This window comes from Denticeps clupeoides, chromosome 17, assembly GCF_900700375.1.
Source record: "Denticeps clupeoides chromosome 17, fDenClu1.1, whole genome shotgun sequence".
In the NCBI taxonomy this organism is placed as follows: Eukaryota; Metazoa; Chordata; class Actinopteri; order Clupeiformes; family Denticipitidae; genus Denticeps; species Denticeps clupeoides.
Genome location: NC_041723.1, coordinates 10,917,981 through 10,938,755, shown reverse-complemented (window position 1 = coordinate 10,938,755; position 20,775 = coordinate 10,917,981). Strand labels below are relative to the sequence as shown.

The 20,775-nt window shown below is 40.9% G+C and overlaps 1 protein-coding gene across 1 annotated transcript in view; it reads right to left on the bottom strand.

Moving 5' to 3' along the window:
- Positions 1 to 1,605: 1,605 nt before the first annotated feature.
- LOC114767202 (copine-8-like) overlaps positions 1,606 to 20,775 on the bottom strand; it is a 19,868-nt gene continuing 698 nt past the window's right edge. The window contains exons 2-17 of the mRNA XM_028958784.1: positions 19,557 to 19,596; positions 17,036 to 17,112; positions 12,227 to 12,290; positions 12,014 to 12,117; positions 10,731 to 10,835; positions 10,399 to 10,440; positions 9,845 to 9,920; positions 7,548 to 7,601; positions 7,061 to 7,122; positions 6,247 to 6,293; positions 5,969 to 6,150; positions 4,527 to 4,654; positions 3,825 to 3,927; positions 2,805 to 2,862; positions 2,241 to 2,314; positions 1,606 to 2,164 (exon numbers count right to left, since the gene is read on the bottom strand). Of these exons, the coding sequence (XP_028814617.1) occupies positions 1,970 to 2,164; positions 2,241 to 2,314; positions 2,805 to 2,862; positions 3,825 to 3,927; positions 4,527 to 4,654; positions 5,969 to 6,150; positions 6,247 to 6,293; positions 7,061 to 7,122; positions 7,548 to 7,601; positions 9,845 to 9,920; positions 10,399 to 10,440; positions 10,731 to 10,835; positions 12,014 to 12,117; positions 12,227 to 12,290; positions 17,036 to 17,112; positions 19,557 to 19,596 (1,411 nt within the window). The 3' untranslated portion in view covers positions 1,606 to 1,969. The remainder of the gene's footprint in view (positions 2,165 to 2,240; positions 2,315 to 2,804; positions 2,863 to 3,824; positions 3,928 to 4,526; positions 4,655 to 5,968; positions 6,151 to 6,246; positions 6,294 to 7,060; positions 7,123 to 7,547; positions 7,602 to 9,844; positions 9,921 to 10,398; positions 10,441 to 10,730; positions 10,836 to 12,013; positions 12,118 to 12,226; positions 12,291 to 17,035; positions 17,113 to 19,556; positions 19,597 to 20,775) is intronic.

Genomic DNA, 20,775 nt, shown 5'->3' with positions numbered 1-20,775 from the left:
GGTGGGTTGGGGGGTGACACTTTTTTTCTCCCTGCTAAGTACGTCCATTTCACTGAAATCCACATGAAGAGACCACAGTGTTCAATGGCTTCAAACAAAAAAACAAACAACTGACACAATATTGTATATATACAGTAACAAAGATGGAAAAGCAGAGGTTTTCCAGAGGTGAGACGTCCTCAGTGAATAGCTATCGGGAGATTACCTTTTCTGACTATTGCGACACTTCAAATGATCCTGATACCTGAGATTCAACGCTGCACACATGTGCTGAAAACCCGCAACACAATGTATAATTTGAGCCAGTCAGTCTGAAAATGCAGTACAGCGATGGAAGAGTTAACAGGCAATTCACAGGAGACTGCCTTTGGATTTCGTTTTCATTTTTTACAATGTGAAAAAACGTGTTTGACCTGAGTCAATGACAAAGTGCCGGGATGAGAGCATTCATTTCGATTACAAAATTGTCTTCCTCTGATGCCATTTCATGCATGGTCCTGAAAGGCCAAAGTTCCCCAAATCATGGTACCTTAAAGAGCATATGAAATATGAAATGTTGTCATTGTTATAGCTTATATGGTGTGTGATTCAGGGTCCATGCAAGTATATGCTGTCAAACTAATTTGTTAGTATAGAAACCCCACACTAGAACACTTGAATCTCCCATGCACAAAATCTACAGTAAAGTACACCATCTCTAAGATGATCGTCTGAGGCGTGTATATATTGGCACATCAATATCATGACTTTTGGAAACACACAATTTTGTTAGGTATCCCATTCTAACAATATATACGTGTGTATATATATATATATATATATATATACACACACACACACACACACACCACACACACACACACACACACACACAACACACACGCAGCAGTAAACTAGGAGCTCTATAAAGTGCATAAGAGTGTATGGTGTAGTGTCTGTACAATGTAATGGCAGTCAATGAGAACGTCCACTGTTCATCGTATGGCAGATTTCCATATAAAATATAAATGACACATTGCAGTATTCATAAACATAAACAGAATTATGATGCATACAGTATAGCATCTGCAGAATGGTTCAAATGTCCAAACGTGAGTAATGGCTCAAGTAAGCTCTTCTTACTGTACACAGTGTGAAGGGTGTGGGACTGTGCTGATGGCATAATAATTGGTTTAACACAGATATCGTAACACAGTAAAGTTACAGTATATAAATTAGAATCTCAAGTTTTGTCCCATGACAAACTGCAAAGCGTGTCGACACCACATGCATGTACAAATATAAAGAAATAAAACCATCCACACAATCGTAGGTGAGCACAAAACCATGACATAACCGAAGACTCTTTTTTTAACGAATGCTATTTAGAGGTAAAAGACAAATGACTGGAAAACCCCAAAGATCACTAGTTGTGCATGAGTCAAATTGTTATATAATTTTCTTTAAGGATTATGTGCTTATAGTAATGCCTGCCCAGCCCAATACAAGTCTGTAAAATAGCAAAAAAAAGAGGCCCTGCAACGGAGAGAAGCTACAGTTGGACAGACAGCAGGGTCAAGGAGGTGATCGTGCCAAAAACCACAGTTCATGCTCACCACGGGCCACGCGTCTGACAATTTCTGCTGCTACGTTGATTTTTTTTCAAGTTGTATTACTTGGCATGAAAAAACATATAAAAACAACTGTCTGTAAAAACCAGAAAATACTGTAAACATCTCTTTGCTGGAGAGGTTGATGAGACCTGTGCTGTGCCACGAGAGGAGGAAGGTTATGGAAGAGCACACATAAGAGGAGGTTTCACCGCAGAGGTCCGTTCTTGGTGAGAATTTGTGGAAAAAAATTCCATTTTCTCTGGCAAGGTATTCAGTCTCTGGGTGACAATTTGAGACGTCACAGAAAACGTTTTTTTTTTGTTGTTGGTCCCCTTATTCGTAACTGTAGACGAATTTGATGAGGATTGGATAGCAGGTCAGATCTGGGTCTGTAGAGGAGCAGCTGGGAGTTTACTGCTGTAGGACTGGGGAGGACACTGGGGTTTGATGCCTCTTGTTCTCATGTACTGCAGGAACTGGTCGGGTATTTCAGCCAGGACATCCTTGGCCAAACGGGCCATGCTGAGGATATGGTTCCCTCTGCGGTCAATGTAGTCCCGGAATGGGACAAACTAAACAAATTTCAAATAATAATGTATTATTAGAAATACTGAAAAACTGGGCGGGGAGAAGCGGATATATACTTACCTGAACAATGTCCCTTTCAGCAAACCTCCCCCTGGAAGAAATTCGGATTTCATCTCCATCCAGTTCGATCATCTCTGTGGGAAATATGTTTATGTAATGAAGCCATTTCTATATCATATTGTTCTAAAACTGAATGGGATTATGCTTAGATTCCGCTTTGCACCCGTGAAACCTTTTATTCATTCCCAGCATCCTTCCATGTGAAACATTAAAACTTTTTCTTCTCTGAACAACTATTAATGAACATTACCAGCATGCATGCCAAGTATGCAAAGATAAATTAGCAAAAAAGTATAAAGCCAGCAACGCTCTGCATTGGACAGAAATTTCACATCCGGCTGCCCTTGGCTGTTGTACAGAAATAGCCCGACTTTGGCTGCAGCATTTCATGTGTCTGCGCTATCATCTCTTGGTGTGGCGTCCCTGATAACAGGCACCTCGCACCTCCTCTGCCGTACGCACACTCACGCACTCAGCCATCACAACACCGGCAATCTCCCACACAGCAAGGGAGTCGTTTAATGGCAAAGCACTTGGGCATAAAAGGAAAACAAGCGAGCTCACCGTCGAATTCTGCGGGTCCGACTCCAACTATTATTATTGACATTGGAAGAGCAGAAGCCTACAAGCAAAAACAGACGAATTTAGCTTGGTCTGGCTAAAAAAAAAAAAAGCACCCCCATGTTTCTGGACATTTGAAAGTATTCATTTCAAAATAAATGAGAAAAATCAGCAATGTGAGGCAAACAAATGTCTTTCTTGAATCAAGTACTGAAATCTGATCGTGACTGTGAGTTTGCGCCCTGTCACAGAGACAGATGAGGTGTCCTCCATTTGATGCAATAATCTCCGGTAAAGAAAATATGAAGCATATTCACAAAGGTTTTGCAGAATAAACAATGCAGTTCCTTTGGAAAGTATTCCACCCAAGGCTTGGCTTGCGACTCAGTGCTGACATTTTCTAAATGACTCTAATTTTCACAGATGGGAAATGCGGAGATTGTTACTCGGCAAATCCAGTTAATTTTTTTTTTTTTACCTCAGTTGCCAAATGATAGAATGATAGAATGATAAATAAGCACATTTTCCTACTCACAATTGCTTTTTTTTATAAACTTTTTTTTTCTTTTAAGGACTCTGTGTATTCACACGGAGACGTTTGCATAGCTTTAGACTCAAGCAGATAACAGCAATGAATTCAGAAGGGAGCTGAGGATGAAGATAAGAGTTCTATGACTGATCCTTAAGTCATAGCACAGATGATTCAAGAGAAAATTCTGATGTAAAGAGATCTTTTCAGAGTAACCCCCCCCAGTCTTCCTCTCATATGACATTTGAATCTTTCCATAAACTTATTGGTGCTCCTCTCATCTGACATTTGGTAATTCACATGCAAATATTAGTCTTGTTCATCAAGCTCGCTGAAATGTCATTTGGATGCAAAACTGCCTGATTGCACCTCCCCTGAGCTGTTCCTGACTCTGCAAGGCAGAAGTGTTCTATCTACAACCTTTTATACTTTTTTTTGAATTAGATATCACACTGTAACTGTAACTAAGACTTATAAGGAGAAAAGGAACTCACATTTACAATAGACTCCTTAGTTTGTGCCATGTCTGAAATGACACCATCTGAAATGATTAGGAGAATAAAGTACTCGGAGCCATCTTTCACCAGAGACGCGTATCTGATAAGAAAGTGAGACCAAATCAACATCATCATCATCATCACAATAACATTGTTTAGATATATCATAATATTGCTGCTCATTACCAAGAATACAATACAATAATAACAAGTCATAATAAGAAAAATAACATGAAGGTCAGGTCACCATTTTCAAACCATTGCCATATGCAGAACTACATTCAAATCATGGATCACTTATCCACAGGATTTACATAAACAGATAAAACAAAAAAGAACCACTTTGTAATTATGTATCGTAAAGAAGAAATTGCTCTAATTATGGTGGTTAATGATCATTATTTAAGTTTAAAATGGGAGGGGCTTGATGTACATTACAGCCTCATTCTGGATTATTTAAAAATGTAGCCATCGGAAAGTCACATGCACAAACATCAGTAAATATCGTGTTTCTTTCCTGGTTCATCCGTCTATTTATGTAAATTGTGAGGACGCCTTTGACCTTACTCTTGTGAAAAAGCTGCACTATAAGGTTTGAAAATAGTGCCTGAAATATTTGGATCAATTTAATAATGAAGAACAGAATTTTAGTTTGGTTAGAGAACTGAGAAGACTCATATAAATGTCACAGTCCCTCACCTGGCCACGTGGTTGATAACAGGTGAGAAGTATGTGGGGCCGTAGAGCCGGACTGATTTCAGGCTCTGGTAGTAGGCCTCCATCACTCCCTCAATGCCGCTGCAGTACGGGTTATCGGGATTTCCGTTCTGAGAGGAGGAAATCACAGGGGGAATCTGTGTGAGTGAGAGCGATTCATTGTCACATGTGATACACCACACAACACAGCACCCATTACACCCAGTGAAATGTGGCATGTGCATTTAACCCATCCCCTGAGGGAGTAGTCGGCAGCCATGAAAGGTGTCCGGGGAGCAGTGTGTGAGGACGGTACCTTGCTGAAAGGGAACCTCAGTGGCACCTTGGTGAATCGGGATTTGAACCCGCAACCTTTCGGTCCCCTTCCTTACCTGCTAGGCCACCACTGCATCATATTAACCGTGACCGTGATTCCATGTGGAGTATAATATTGCTGAAGGCAGATATCATACAGCTACATGGTTTATTATTTAATAGACTGTGTAGAAAAATCATTTCTGTGCTCCTGGGGTAGTATTGCTACTCTCAGGGCCAAATAATGACACAGTCATCAAGATTCATCAGATGATGCAATCACGGCTGGAGCTGAGGGCCCAGTTATTGTACGCACACCGCCCGTCTTCAAGTTGGACCCCACTGTGTAAGTGTGAGCACACAGAGCACAGCTAAACACATGGTCACCGTGGAAACAGAACATATTTTACTTTCGATCCCATCTTTTTTTTACCTCGTTAATAATGTGACTCCAGACTTTATGAGAAGGACGGTTTTGGCTGATATATTGCTTTCACACCAATAAGCCAGAATACTGACTAGGTTGTTTCCCCTTTTGAAACCAAAACCCCCCTGACCAATCAACACATAGACCCCAGACGAGACCTCTGAAGGTACCATGCTGTCAGTAGCGGATCATTTAAGTTGCAAGATGGTTCTGCCACAAATGCTCTATGGGTCAGAGTTGTCTTCCCCACAAATATCACAGATGCTTGATTGGATTGAGATTTGGAGAATTTGGGGGTCAATTAAACACCTTCTTCCCCTGTACCATGTCTCCCCCAGGTAAACAACACACCAACTGTTCACTTGGTGCCTAGTATAGCCCACATATTGCAATACAAAACAGTGTTGTACCACTGCATTCTGATTTGTTGTAATTAAGAAATCATTCATATTAAAAACCAAATTCAGATTCCTCTCCTACTGCCTATGGGAAGCCTAGAGGGCAGAAATACAGAAGTGAACAAACAAAGCACAAGTGAAGGAAACCATGATGTAGCCTCAGATCGTTTGATTCCACTTGGGTCTGGGTTCATTTCTTCATTTATAAACAGAAATGCTGATTAATCAGAGCTTGTTTAAAGTATTGAAATGGACCAGTTGTGGAAACGCCCTGAGAATACACAGATGAAAAAGAGTTTCCTCACCAGGGCAAATTCGTGAGAGACCCTGCCATCCGGGGGAAGCTTGGCACCGAAGCCCAGAGCAGGGAACATCTTATCACTGTCATAATCCTGGATGATCTCACCCACGGCCCTCAGGGCCATGGAGTAGGCGTTCTGCTGGTATGGACTCAGGTAGTGGAGGGAGGTAGGCTGGGATGGGTTGCCTTACAGATGCACACGAACAAAGTATGTTTATAGCCCCGGTAGGTGGATCAGGAAAAGACTTGACATTCTTACAGAGGTGCACTGGTCATGCTCACCATTTGAAGCTGTGAAATCAATGGCCACTGTGAAATTAATCTGGGTTCTGGAAAAAAAAACAACAAAAGGAAAAGCGGATTAGTTACGTGACAGGACATAAAACGTCTCTGTGCACAATTCTGTCACAAGTTTTAGAGATATTCAGAGCCTTTAGGCTAAAGAGAAATCTTGAGGTGACAAAGGACAAGCTCCCGGCTAAAATGAAAGAAACCTCAAAGGATTTAAGTCCCACTATACGCATTTTTATCATTGAGCGTGTTTTACTATGCATAATGTCACAGAGGGTTGGGGGCGGGGCTCTTTAATCTGCAGCCCATCACTCTAAAAAAAAAAAAAACACTTGGTGATTTTTTCTTGATCTACAGAAGCTTTGACCGCTTAATGAAAAGTATAATTGGAGAAATCTCAAAGACGGACTTTGGGGCTGGATGTGCGGTACTTCCTGCGCGGAGCCCACATGTGGTTTGGGGTTGTTGCCCTATTCCTTACTGCACTGTGCTCGTGTCACAGACACCTCCCACCCCGAGTAGGGTTATTTTTAGCTGTGGTTTGGCCATGGTGGAGTTTCTCCCCCCACCCTTCTTGGAATAAAAAAAGCTCTACGGGCGTAGGCGTGGGTTCTTTCACGCCTGGAAAGACTCAGCAGCAGGTCTGCACTCTCAACCAATAGCTGCATCTCTCTGTGTCTAAGAGACACTCGGCCAAGACACACACACACACACACACACACACACACACTCATAAGCATATTCTGCACCATTTGTTGTACCATAAGTGAACGTCAGTAAAACCATGGGAGCGCGAAAAACTCACCCGCCTTTAATGTAGTCAAGGAAGGAGACTTCGGTGTCGACAAGGCAGGACAGCAGTGTGACCTGTTAAGATGAAAATTTGGTAACACTTCCTATTAAGAGTCCAGTATCGGGACAGCATAACACATTTAATAAGCAATGCAGCTCTCCCTCATAAACACTACATAATATTCATAAATGGTATCACCAATGCTGCAGTCGGACCCTCAGTGACAGCCAGTCAGTATTGCGGTGCTGACGCATTGTCACCGGCAGGTCACCCAATAGTAATGTGCAGTGCCAAGGAGTGTACGAGCATTTATGAATGCTTATATACAGCTTATAAAGGCATTATGCATTGCTTATGAAGGTGTTATGTACAGCAGGACCTTGCATAAGAAGTCTTACCAATAATTCCATTATTAACAGACATCTTTCTAATTTAAACACGGGTCTCTTTGTGTCTTGAAGAAACTAGAAGCTGTCAATCAGCAAAAAGGCAAACTTACGGTTCCGGAGTTCTGGTATTTCTTCTTCTTCTTCTTCTTTCGCGGATTTAGTACCTGGACAAGAAATTGTGTTCTCTTCACTTTGTGATATCTGTGGGTGCTCGCTTATTTACATACCATATGCAAACACACAAGATTTTTTTTTTTTTTTTTATTATTCAGTGAATGCAATCAAGAATGCAGATGACGCCGCAACAGTAATGCCCTGCCCTCTGTGTCACTGTGAGTCAGTGTGTGTGCTATAAATAGCCCTTCCTTAACTCCTGCCTGTCAAAGATTCAAAACAGCAAATAAAATATCGGAGCGGCTGCATCAGAGAGGAGCGTCTGACCTCGCGGTCGACGCAGGACTACAGGAAAAAACTGGTCATGTGTCAGACGGCAATCTGAGGTGATGCCCAACTCAACGCATTATGTGAAACATTATAGATTTCAGGATAGCGCACTGCATCACAGACATCAGAGAGTCGCGGGAGAGAACGTGCATGCATGAAGAACAGAGAGAGGGTTGGGGGAGGGGTACATGTACACAAGCACGTGCACATCATGCGTGTGAAAGGACCTATGTGTGCATCGATCAGCCACAACATTAAAACCACAGACAGGTGAAGTGAATAACAATTTTCTGTCACACTGACACTTTTCGGAGGGTGGGCACCAACTGAATTTTAATTTTTGAAGCCAAAGTACGAAAATGTTATGTTAGACAAGTGGGTCGCAGCATCTCCAAAACTGAAGGTCAAGACCCCGTGTTGCCGATATGCATGCGAGTTAGCACCTATGAAAAGTGGTTCAAGGAAGGACAGCCAGTGAACTGGTGGCAGGGTCATGGGTGCCTAAGGCTGATTGATGCATGGGCAGTGAAGGCCAGCCCATCTGGTCATGATAGGAAGGTGTTGGCGTGCTGCGTATGGGCCTGTATAGCTCTAGGCCAGTGAGAGTGCCCATATGGAATGCACTACAATGGCTACATGAACTGGACCATCGGGCATTTGAATAAAAGTGGCCTGAATCACAATTTGATGTGTGTGCATCATTTACCAGAGGAAGACATGCTCTGGGCCATGTTCCACTGGGAAACCATCAGTCCTGGTATTCATGTGGCTGTTTCTTTGACGTGCACAACATACATTCTTTTAGGAGAATAATGCTTCCTGCCACACTGCAGAAATTGTTCAGAAATGATCTGATTAAGCGTCAATCAGATCAAGCATCTCTGAGATGTACTGGAAAACATATGTTTGCTCTACAGAGAATCTACCTTCCATGACATAAAGGATCTTTTGTTAATGTATTTTAAGACAGACCTTCAGAGGTCATGCCTCTGAGGTCATGCATCCGGAAAGTATTCACAGCTTTATTCTAAAATGAATACTAGTTTTTTCATCAGAATTCTACACATAGCACAGTTTCGGCAAATTTATTCAAAATAATCAGTGGAGGGTTGCAGAAAAATATTATGCTGCTTTGAAGGTCCCAACGAGCACAGTGGCCTCCACTATCCGTAAGTCATTTACGGCATTTGGTAAGTGGAAGCTCCACCAGGACTCTTCCTAGAGCTGGCCAGCCACCGAAACTGAGCGATAAGGGGAGAAGAGACTTAGTCAGGGCAGAGCTCCAGAGGTCCTCACAACCATATCACAAACACTAAAACAAAAATTCTCTGGTGAGACAAAGATTGAACTCTTTGGTGTGCATGCCAGGCATCACATTTGGAGGAAACCAGGCACCGCTCATCACCAGGTCAATCCTGCTCCAGAGTGCTTTTCAACTCAGACTGGGGCAACTGTTCATCTTTTTTAGCAGGACAAAGACCCCAAGCACACAATAAATATTTCAAGGGCGTGGTTTTGAATGTCCTTGAGTGGCCCAGCCAGAGCCCAGACTTGAATCCGATTAAGATCTCTGGAGATATCTTAAAATGGCTGTGCACCAACACTCCATCCAATCTGATGAAGCTTGAGAGGTGATGAAGAGGAATGGGCCAAACTGGCCAAGGATAGGTGTACCAAGCTTGTTTAACAAGACTTGAGGCTGCCAAAGGTGCATTGACAAAGTATTGCGCAAAGGCTGTGAATACATGTTATGAACATGTGATTAAAAAATTTGTCTTTATGGGGTGTCGTGTGCAGAAAAAAATGCATTTAATTTATTTTAAAATAAGGCTCTAACATAACAAAAGGGATGCACTGTAAATACTTTCCAGATTCACTGTATAATGGCGACTCAAGGAGTAACATAAGGAAATGCTGCTTGTTGTGGGGTATGTTGCAGTGCATGGGAAAAAGAGAGCCTCACCTCATAAACACTAAACTGGGATTGGCCTTTGGACAGCTCCCTGTAGCTGGTGCTGAATTCACCAATATAGTCATGACTGGGAAAAGAGTGTCAATGGTGTCACTATGAGTCATTTTTTTCAAACAATACATTCGAAAAAAGCACTGTCATTTTACATTCGCTCTATACATGCATTCAGCAGACGCCCTAATAAATCAGTAGTTACAGGGACAGTTCCCCTGGAGGGTTAAGTGTCTTGCTCAGGGTAAATGGTAGTAAGTGGGGTTTAAACCTGGGTCTTCTGGTTCACAAGCAAGTGTGTTACCCACTCGACTAATACCAGCCGAGACAAAAAAAACGCACACTCCAAATCTGATATTTTAATTATTCTTTTTTGTGGGTTTATGTTATGTTATACAAATTTATATTAATTTATACGATTTATATAATGAAGTTGCTTATGAATGCAGTGTATAATTGACATGCTTATTAATATATTTTAAACGCTTAGTACGCTTAGTTATAGTAATTCCTCATAAGCAAAATACAGAAAAAAGCATTTCGTGCTCTCTTACCCGCCATCTCTGTCCCAGTCGTACACCTCTATTTTTATCTCTCTGTGTATGAGGGAAAAAAGTTAAATAGAAAATAACAACTGGCAGGGAAATAATGCAATACGGCCCCATTAGCAAACCCTCAGTTGACAAAATCAGTTCATGAGAATGCTCAGTACATGGTTGGAGTTACTTTGTACTGCCTATGTCATCAGAAAGATCTATTGTAATGCCCAATCTAGAAGTTGAGACCAAAATATCTGCTGCACACGATGCACTTCATTGTGGAACAACACATTTGTCATTTCCCAGATGCAGCAGACTGGTATAGTGGTTCGAGAAGGTGATCTCACCTGTCATAGTCCCCATTGCACAGAGCTCTGACTGGAATCTTGAAGGCCTGCCAGACCGGGTCCAGCGTGTTCTTCACCACCTCGGTTTTATGACAAATGGTGAATCTGTCAGACACATGTCACAAGTGAGTCTCCAAAGCAACACGCGGCCAGCCCTGTCAGGTGACTCAAAGGCCTGCCATTTCAACCTCCTGCTCAAGAAAAGGAGCAGCGATGTGAAATATCTCTCTGAAGACTGATTACTGCCTAATGAGTCCAGAGTTACAATCTGATGGAGACTATCATTCTCTTGTTACAGCAATCGTTACTCTTGGTGTGGCTCTGATGGATCTGGTGCTTGTACATAATGGCGCTGAATGAAATACGCTGTTTATGCATTTGAAATTAAATAGGATCAGCATCATTATGACAGGAAGTAGATGTTATTAGCATTTAATAACAATTCATATATTAACATAGCGTGCTGAATCGAACAGAAAGCACCAACATCACAATAACAAGCAAGTCCTTAAACTGATTAATTATATGAGGCCCTATAATGTTCATTATGATATAACCCCATAACCCTTGTGTGTGGTTAATATGTTTTACAGGTCCAGTAGAGGGGACATTCTAAATGTGTTATTCACAAAAAATGAGTCAAGGACTCTCGGGTTTCAATTCTGATCATTTGCATAATTGAAATGGGTCCCACAGACCTGAACACCACACTATGGGGCCCTAGCGGCTAAGGAAATGGGTTCGTGACCAAATTATTGTGGGTTCAAATCCCAAACTGCCAAGGTGCCACTGAGGTCCCCTTGAGCAAGGTACCTTCTCCACACACTGCTCCCCGGGCACCTTTCATGGCTGCCCACTGCTCATTGCGCACAACGCCGTTGTATAAACCATGTGTATGCTGTATGCTGATGTGTATCACAATGTCAAAAACAATCTCTTTCACCATGGACAGTTACTCATTATTATTCAGCCATTGATGAAAGCGAAAAAGTGAAGTGACTGTCATTGTGAAACACCGCAGCATACAACACACGGTGCACACAACTAAATTTGTCCTCTGCATTTAATCTCGGTGAGCACTGGCAGCACAAATGTCTGGAGATTCACTGAATGTTAATTCTTCTTGATCTATTTATTGGTTTTCCAAGGGGCGTTACTTCACAAGCATCAGCATTATTCATATTTTACGGTACCTTGAGAAAATTTAGAGCATTGAAAAATCTACTTTTGTGTAGAAGAAAGTCAATCAGATATTGTCTCATTCAGCAGGCTTAGAAACTTACGTGCCATCCTCATTGCTACGATAGAAGACCAGGAAAGGGTCTGACTTCCCAAAGAAGTCTTTCTTGTCCAGTTTATTTCCACAAAACTGCATCAAAACAGATTCCTAAAACAGTGCATATAAGCTAGCATGAGTTGCACTAATATATATATATATAGACACTTATCACTTATTAGTAGTTTAGAGAGCAAGTTGATGGGATAAAGACTCTTACCCTGCAGTTGCCCAGCTCTTCTGCTTTTATGATAATGGTGCCACAGTTTTTACCAGGAATTCCCCTGCAGGGAAAGACTTTATTAATACAAAGCCCTCATGCACTGTCAGAGGAGGAGACTTTTTTTTATCAGCAACGCTCTGTCATTGTTCCAAGAAAAATGTCTGTTAATTGAAAAAATGTAATTAACTGTTCCTGCACCTCAGTTATCTCTATTTGTAAGTAAAAGGTGGTAGTAGCCTAGTGGGTATCACACTCGCCTATGACCTCGAAGACCCAGGTTCAAATCACACTTAATACCATTGTGTTCCTGAGCCAAGAGACTTAACCCTGTGTGTCTCCAGGGGGGGACTGTCCCTGTAACTACTTGTTAGTCGCTCTGGATAAGGGCGTGTAATAAATGCTGTAAATGTAAAAACTAGTGCCTGGCAAGTTAATGCATTATTATAGAGTTAACACCTTATTTAACTAATGATATTTTTATTGTGCATTTTCTTGAAAGTGTGGCTCTGAATACACATACTTGGGTCACAGGAGAGGCGGTATATTGATCAGTACTTTCTTGGGATGGGTGACATTTCATGTCTCACATGAAACGGAAGAGAAAACAAATGGCAAACAGAGAAGAAAAAAAAAAGAGACGAAAATGCTGGCACGTGCAGACTCAGCGGCTATGAGCTCTTTGCTTCAGTGTTTAGTATGTCTGTGCATGCTAATATTAATACTTGGCTTTCCTACATTTTGTTGAGCTGACAGCATCTACAGCCGACAGAAATTGTCTATGTAATAGCCGGATATTTTTGGAATGTTCCACATTCCAGGACGAACTTTGATGTACATTGTGCATGTTCCTAATGCCCTGATTGTGTGGACCTGTTGTCATATTTATAAATCCTTATTTTTCTAAACTGGAAAATTGTGCCATAAAAATGTTACACGATGATAAAGTAAGAGTTTTTTTTCTTTTTTACAATTTATTACTGAACGTTTCGCATAGCAATGCGATAAATCGCAATTGATTACACAAATGTCTGTGATTAATCACTATTTAGTGCATTGTTATGCACAACATTCAGTAATAAATACTAATTTAATTGTTGTCCAGCACTAGCAATAACATATCTTGTAAACGTATTCTAATATTGTGAAACTTACATAAATGGTTGATGAACTGAGTCCTTGGTGGCAAAGACAACAAAGGTCTTGCACCCAAAAGACTGTATGTGTTTTTGCTTGATTATTGTTCCATGACTTGATTATTGCTGATTGCTAATTTGTGAATAAATGCATACACAATCAATATGCCACAATGCCACATTCAATGGCCAATTAGCACAATGTTTTCACCCTCACTCGTTTCAAATCCCAAACATTAAAATGCAATAATGCTAATTGTGCAATATGCTTATAAATCAGTCAAAAGTGTGGCTCATGCAGGTTTACTGTTGAAAAAAAAGACCTGAGGTAAGTAAATTGTAGAACTGTAGAAGAAATTTCTGAAAGTAAAAATGAGTGACTAGTAATAATGGGTTTTGACGAGTAAACACCAAAATTCTGGCCATTGCTTGGCATTCCAGCCAGTGTGGCTGTTGGCCGGTGATATTTAGGGACATTAATATCACCAAAGGCGTTTTTTAAATATAGACTGGTGTTATTGTAAAATGTGTTCATTTCAGCGTCACTGCAATGTGCATACTGATGAGCGAGATTAATTAACAAGTTTGGGTCCATCATCTAATAAAAGAGTGACTGACCTTGACTAAGCAGTGATTGATGACTGCAGCATCTTATTAAACTTTGGGGGGGGGGGGGGATCGCTGTGACAGTTGACTTCATGATCCTCAAGTGGTGAGATCCCCCCTTATTCACCTCATCAACCTTGCAGTGAGACTTTGGTGAAATATTTAAGTCGGTGGGGTTTATCACATTCAAAATAAATAAATAAAAATACATTGGCAGAAAAGAAAGATCGTTTGCCGAGAGTGTGCTTTCGAAAGCATCTCTTATGGACCAGGAATAATGAGCTAATAAAGGACTCTATAATTATTTGTTATTGCTTCTAAGAATTCGATTTTGATGAGCTTCAGCAGTAGCATCACAATGTGGTGCGCTCACAGCCTGCCATCTGTGCCCTAATTAGATTTTCCCTTTCCTGCCCTACGGTTTAACTTTTCTGTCTGGTTTCTCAGCCTCTGGAGCTGTTTACCGTTCCATCATAAAGGGGAGTTATGCATTTTACATGAGGGGGAGTGCCTAAGTCACTTTAAACCAAAACTCCAGCACAGCTATTCTGCGGAGTGTTCTGATGGAACAAAGGATTTGTCAAACAGATGAGATACTAAATGAAACATCAAAGGTCTTCAGAACTAAAAAAAAAAAGGTCATCAAAATATGGGCGCAAATTCTAAAGAAATTGCCATAATAATTTCCCATTTCAAGATTGCCATGGCTAACAAGCTCTAATCTCCCTTTTAAAAACATGATCAGTGCTGCCATACACATGGACAAACAGGAACACTGCACGCAAATATTTGAAATGATATATTTTGAAATAAATTGTGGGCTTCACAGTATGTGTAATTTTGTAGTGTTGTGTTTTATGAATGTCAGGTTCATTTATTTTTCCAATCAGAATTATTGAATGAAATGCTGGTAATCTATAGGCACCGGACATATTCCTGAGATTTAACAGCAGCTGCACTACAAAAGTAGTTATAGTTAGTTCCTCATCTCACAGATACAGATAACTAGCAAACAGTACTTTCTCATTTGCATAAATGTATTTCTGCAATCCTAAAATCATACTTGATGTAACGTTAACGAATACTCCCCACACACAATAGCCATCATGGTACCAAGAAACCTAATGCCAAAGGTCTTTGTGAAACAGTAACCGTTTACAGTTATACCATAATTAAAACACAATAATAAAATATTGCCATATAAATTAGAACCATATTATCATGTTGCGCATTTTAAGTAGTTCACATTATGCTGACAATGGCTTCACATTATTCCCTGCTATGACTTTTTACATGGACAAATGACAAATTCTAAACAAATAAGTCTTCTGCATGTAGCGGAGGCAGCCAAAACAACTTTTTTTGTTGTTAGGACACAACCAGCTGCAGTTCAATATCTTCCAAGATAACAGAAGGGAGGAGGTGCCCAATAATCTGCCATTTTCACACATTACATTCTAGTTGGTATTCCCAGGGCCACGCAGACTGAGACATTGGCACAGTTCTTGACTAGAAATCGTGATCAGTAACACTGGACATTTATATGCGCCCACGGAGATTGCTGTAATTGGACACGGCACCTATCTGCCCACATTATGTGCACTGTGATAAAATGCAGAGGAGATATTAGTGGACCTTTGGTGGTCTTTCCTTCATATATTCACAATGACATTTTTTTAAATGGAAAAGAATAAAACAAGGCAGGTGATTTTAAATATGGTTTTACTAATAGTAATACTGACTTAAAGGACCCCTATTATGACCTTATAGTTTTAAATGCTTATGTGGAGTATAGAGGCAACACCAACTATGTTGTTTGGCACAAACAGGAAGTTGTGTCAGCGTTTTTTCCAGAGTCTCACGTGATAGAACTACAAAAAATAATTTTGTGTTCATTTTTACATCCACTAAAAGCTCAACTGCAAAGCTTTGCACGTTTTCAAGCCTTGACAGTCGGTGGAGATAATGTTTTAGGGGAGGGGTGGGAAATTCTCTGGGTGGAAAAAGCTTGAGAAAGGGGAGGTGTCCTTTCCCCTTACTGCGACATAAGGGGACAATTTCCAGATCCGCCCATCTGAGCTGCCGCTCTCTGAACGGCAAAGCAGAATGGCCAAAGCACTCTTCACACCTATCGCCATTTCCAGCCAGTGCAGGACCACAGACAATGTTAAATAATCTCAAAAAGTGAAATTTTCATAATGGGGGACCTTTAAAATAATAAATGGCATCTACAACAGTGTGTTACAATATTGCTAATTATGCAGGAAAAACAAGTGCTTAGACTCACAACTATCATGCAAGTAGATGAAGATGTTAATGTTCACAATCACACTGTGATACTTTAATTGATATATCATCAGCCCCTGAAGCAAGACACTTAATTTTTTACGACTTCATAATGTTCTAAAACCCAGAAATCATTGTCTAATTGCACTGAGCCCTTTAATCTCGTTTGCGACTCCAGGGGCTCCTGGGTCCACGGACACAGAATGGGAGAAAATAGAGGGGGGGGTGCATGCATATTTCATAAGCATTCAGCATGACTTTGACTGCAGAAGACAGACAGACAAGACTTTGTACCCTGATAAATATATCTAATTTGATGAGGCTTTAAGCCAGTTGTGGTTTATTATTTATTACATGGTCTTTCAACGCAGAAGATGAATATTTTATAGGGCTAAAAGTGTGCTGGGAGCTCCTGTCAAACTACGCTTATTTACATAATGCGGGCTGCAAAAATCAATCTTCGCCCTATTGATGTCATACTGTACAAGCTCGACCAAGCCTGCTGGAGATTTTGTGTGTAGTTTTTGGGAGTTAATGTTCCAGGCTGCAGACACAGAGGATCTTACATAACCGAGAGAAAAAGTCGCTCATTCTTACATCATCCTTGTCTTACAGTAAGTGCCATTCTTAACAAAAAAAAGCCTGGATCAGCTGCAGTTCATAAACTATCCATTCATTTTTAGCATGAGCAAATACTTTATTTATCAATTTCGTTTTTTTGGTGGTGGGGGTGCTAAAAACAGCATCACGACCTGTCACATCACATAGAGCGGCGACTCACGTCAGGGGTCTCTCCAGACGGCTGCCGTGCGAACCCACCACCTCCCCCAGCGTGCAGAAGGCCTGCCCCAGGAAATCCTGCAAACACACACACACACACACACACACAAACACAGTCACATTCTACGGGCAAATACTGTAGTTGTCGTATTTACAGGAAGACAAAACAAAGGCTGAGCGTGAATACATTTCGAAATACATAAGATGGTTATACATAGTACTATCCAAACATATGCATACTATACAATACACATAAACACATACACACAATATATCAATATACATAATATATTGTATTGTTTTTATATGGTTTTAGTATGGCTCATGTGTACATTGAACTAAGATATATAGAGATATTTATGGCCATTAATCATTACAACAATTTGTATTAAAATAACCAGATTTATAAAACTTTTTCAACTATATACTTGAAGATTGTATCAAAGGAAAACGAAACTCAAGTGGCATACATAACAAAAAAAACTACGTATGCAACAACCTCAATAAAAAAACTTGTGAAAAATTTAGGTGAACTAAAATGGGAGATATCTGTTCCCTGATGAAGGCACATCCATTCTAAATGCTAGAGGCCAGCGCCACAGCATATCTGCAGACTGCATCTCTTGAAGCAAGGGCCCGTTTCAAAAAGGTAAGCATCTTTTCTGGTCTGTTCCTAAAAATAGAAATCGAAGCGATTCTTTCAGCGTCTTGACAAATGAGTCCTGAAATAGCAAGTGAGTAAGAATAGCGCATGAGTCGAACTGGGAGACTCACGCTTAAAAACCGCCAGGGGATTTCACCACTTAAAAACCGCTATTTCTGGATCGACAAAAAAAAAAAAAAAAAAAAACCTAAATAAATGAAAGTTTCTCTTTTTCAATCGGCTTGACCGAACAGAGTAAAAAGTCAGTACAGGGTGGTGGGACCAATGCCGCGCTCCACATCTTGGTTCCAATACAAAAGCACTCTAGTGGAGCGGATCAAACTCCCTTCCGCCCTGCCGAGTTTCCCGTCTGCTGGGTCTGTTCTCAGCACTTCGCCTCAGGGCCAGGGCTCGCCTCCGCTCGGCAGAACAAAAGACACAGCATGTCCAGCTGCATGCCTGCAATGCATACATCTCCCACAGTGCCTTGCAGCTGCAGCATAGTTTACTTTCACCTGGCCTGTCGAACGCTGACGCACAAGGCGGCCTGCAGCTGCAAGGATGCAGGAATTTCGTAATTACGAGCTCCAAGCAAATGAATGGTCAAACAAAGACTTGTTACCAATGGGAAACTCACAATTTTCAACCATAGGTGACGTAGGACAAAGCATCAGGGACATTCAACCATCTTAATGAGACATAATGACAAAAAATATATATTTTTATTATGTGTTTTAGCTCTAATGTATGGGCAGGGAAGGGCAATTATTTAGGCTTACCATTTTGAAAGGCTGTTTTCAAAATCATAATAATAATCAGATGAATTTAATAAATGAATCATGATAATTTCCCCTTAATGACCTGTGTTCTCTCCTCTTTAATTTTTCTCTCTCAATACCACGTTGTTCTTACCTTCCCCCTTAAACATTAGCCACTAGCATTTTGCAGCGGTCGTCCAGTTCTTCAACAGACCATTATCTTATTCTGAATACTTCTTAATCTTATTTCCCAGTAAGCCACTTCAATGAAAGTAGTGATTTCTCAACTGGGAAGTGGGATCTTACGATGCACTTGAAGGCATTATTCCACCCATAGCACTGATCTCGGGTCTGTGATATTCTCGATTTGATATTGTCAGCGCGTCAGTTCGGGGAAGCATGGACAGACGTAGTGGAATTAGGATTGTACACAGGAGAGGGGGTGAGTGCAGAAGAAGGAGGCGCACATTACATACATTACATTTACAGCATTTATCAGACGCCCTTATCCAGAGCGACTTACAATCAGTGGAGCAACTTAGGGTTAAATGTCTTACTCAGGGACACAAGTAGTAAGTGGGATTTGAACCCGGGTCTTCTGGTTCATAGGCGAGTGTATTACCCACTAGGCTACTACCACCCTACGACAGAGACTTCGGGAACTCGGCTGGCTTGAAAATGGTCCAAGAATGTCTGGCTTCTTAAAGACTGGGTACCACTGAATAATGGGTTGATGTCATTCAGTCGTTAAGGCAGGGGCAGGGGCACGCAAACTCGTAGTCACCAAACAGGCAAATGATCGTTGTTCAAAAAAGTGGTCGTTGTTCAAAAAGCGTCAGTGCGAAATCATCAAATGGCGGGCAGCACCCAAGATGGCTGAACCGGGTTTTATTCTGAACGTTGACCCCTTACGGGTCACACTGTCACGTGCCTGGGAGCCAGGCAGCGGAACGGTGGCCGTGACATACATGTATAATAACCACGGAGGCCGTCTTCAGTTAAGGGCCAACACGTTTATGAAGACACAGCCGTGGTACAGAGAGAGGGAAGTGGTACAGAGAGAGGGAAGAGAGACAGGGAGAGACTGAGCGTGCACCTTGACAGCATCACAGAATACTTACATGTTTGGAGAGGTTGTCACTTTTTGAGTCAAGGTCATACCTAAAAGGAGAAGAAAGACAACGGAAAAAGACCATCAGGAGCGAAGACTGCCTCAGATGAGAGAGGCTGCACATAAAATGTTGTCAGACCTTTAACCAAAAATAAAAGACAGAAATATAATAGTATAACATAATAATGCTATATCTATATGTGTCTGTCTATTGCTGTGCCGCTCCCACTCTCTATTTGAAGAGAGGATGATTAATTTAGTCTTTACTAACTTCGATAACGTTATTGGGGTGAACTTGTTCCTGTATTAAGACATTTTATTTTTTTTTTTTCGTGTGTTAGTGTCCTGTCCTCTTTAATTATTGCTTAATGTGCATAATCAATTAAAATACTTAAGTTTACATTTACGGCATGTAGTAGACAGGGATAGTTCCCCTGTAGCAACTCAGGGTTAAGTGGCTCAGGGACTTTTTTGGTCTTTTGGTTCATAGGTCAGTGTATTATGACAAATTTCATGCTGCCTTTGTTTATATTATGTATACAGATAGCTATAGATAGATAGATGGTATGTTTAAACCATTTGTTTAATGCATTTTGCAGTTCCTACTTCCTGAGATTCAACCCATTGGTGTCACTCACATGCTCCCTACATCATGGAAGAGTTGACCATGACACGATAATGTGTCACGCATGAAGCATTTCCACAAGCCCACGGACCCTTTTACATAACATGCAGCCAGGAAAATGCACATGTGCCAGCGCGCTTCCTGCTTATTCAGAAATGTGCCTGAATGCTTCACTTGCAAGCATACAAATATCTCTCTCCCTATGTGTGTATGTGTGTACACACACACACACACACACACACACAGCAGTAAAAATAAGCATTTGACACATCAGCATTTTTATCAGTAAGGGGATTTCTAAGTGGGCTATTGACACAAAATTTCCAACAGATGTAGCCATCAAGCCAAATAATGAATTCATGCCAAAAAGATAAGAACATTTAAGTATACATTAAGAACATTATGAAGTATTGAGGGGTAATAAATACGGTGAAATGACACAGGGAATAAGATTCCTGAAATCTGTCAGTATTGAGAGAGAAACCGTGCCCCTATCAGTACTAATTGATATCAGCTGCTTTAGTCCTAATTGATGGCCTATAAAGGCAGCTCATTCACACAGAGAGAGACTTCATGATGGGTAAAAGCAAAGAACTCTCCCAAG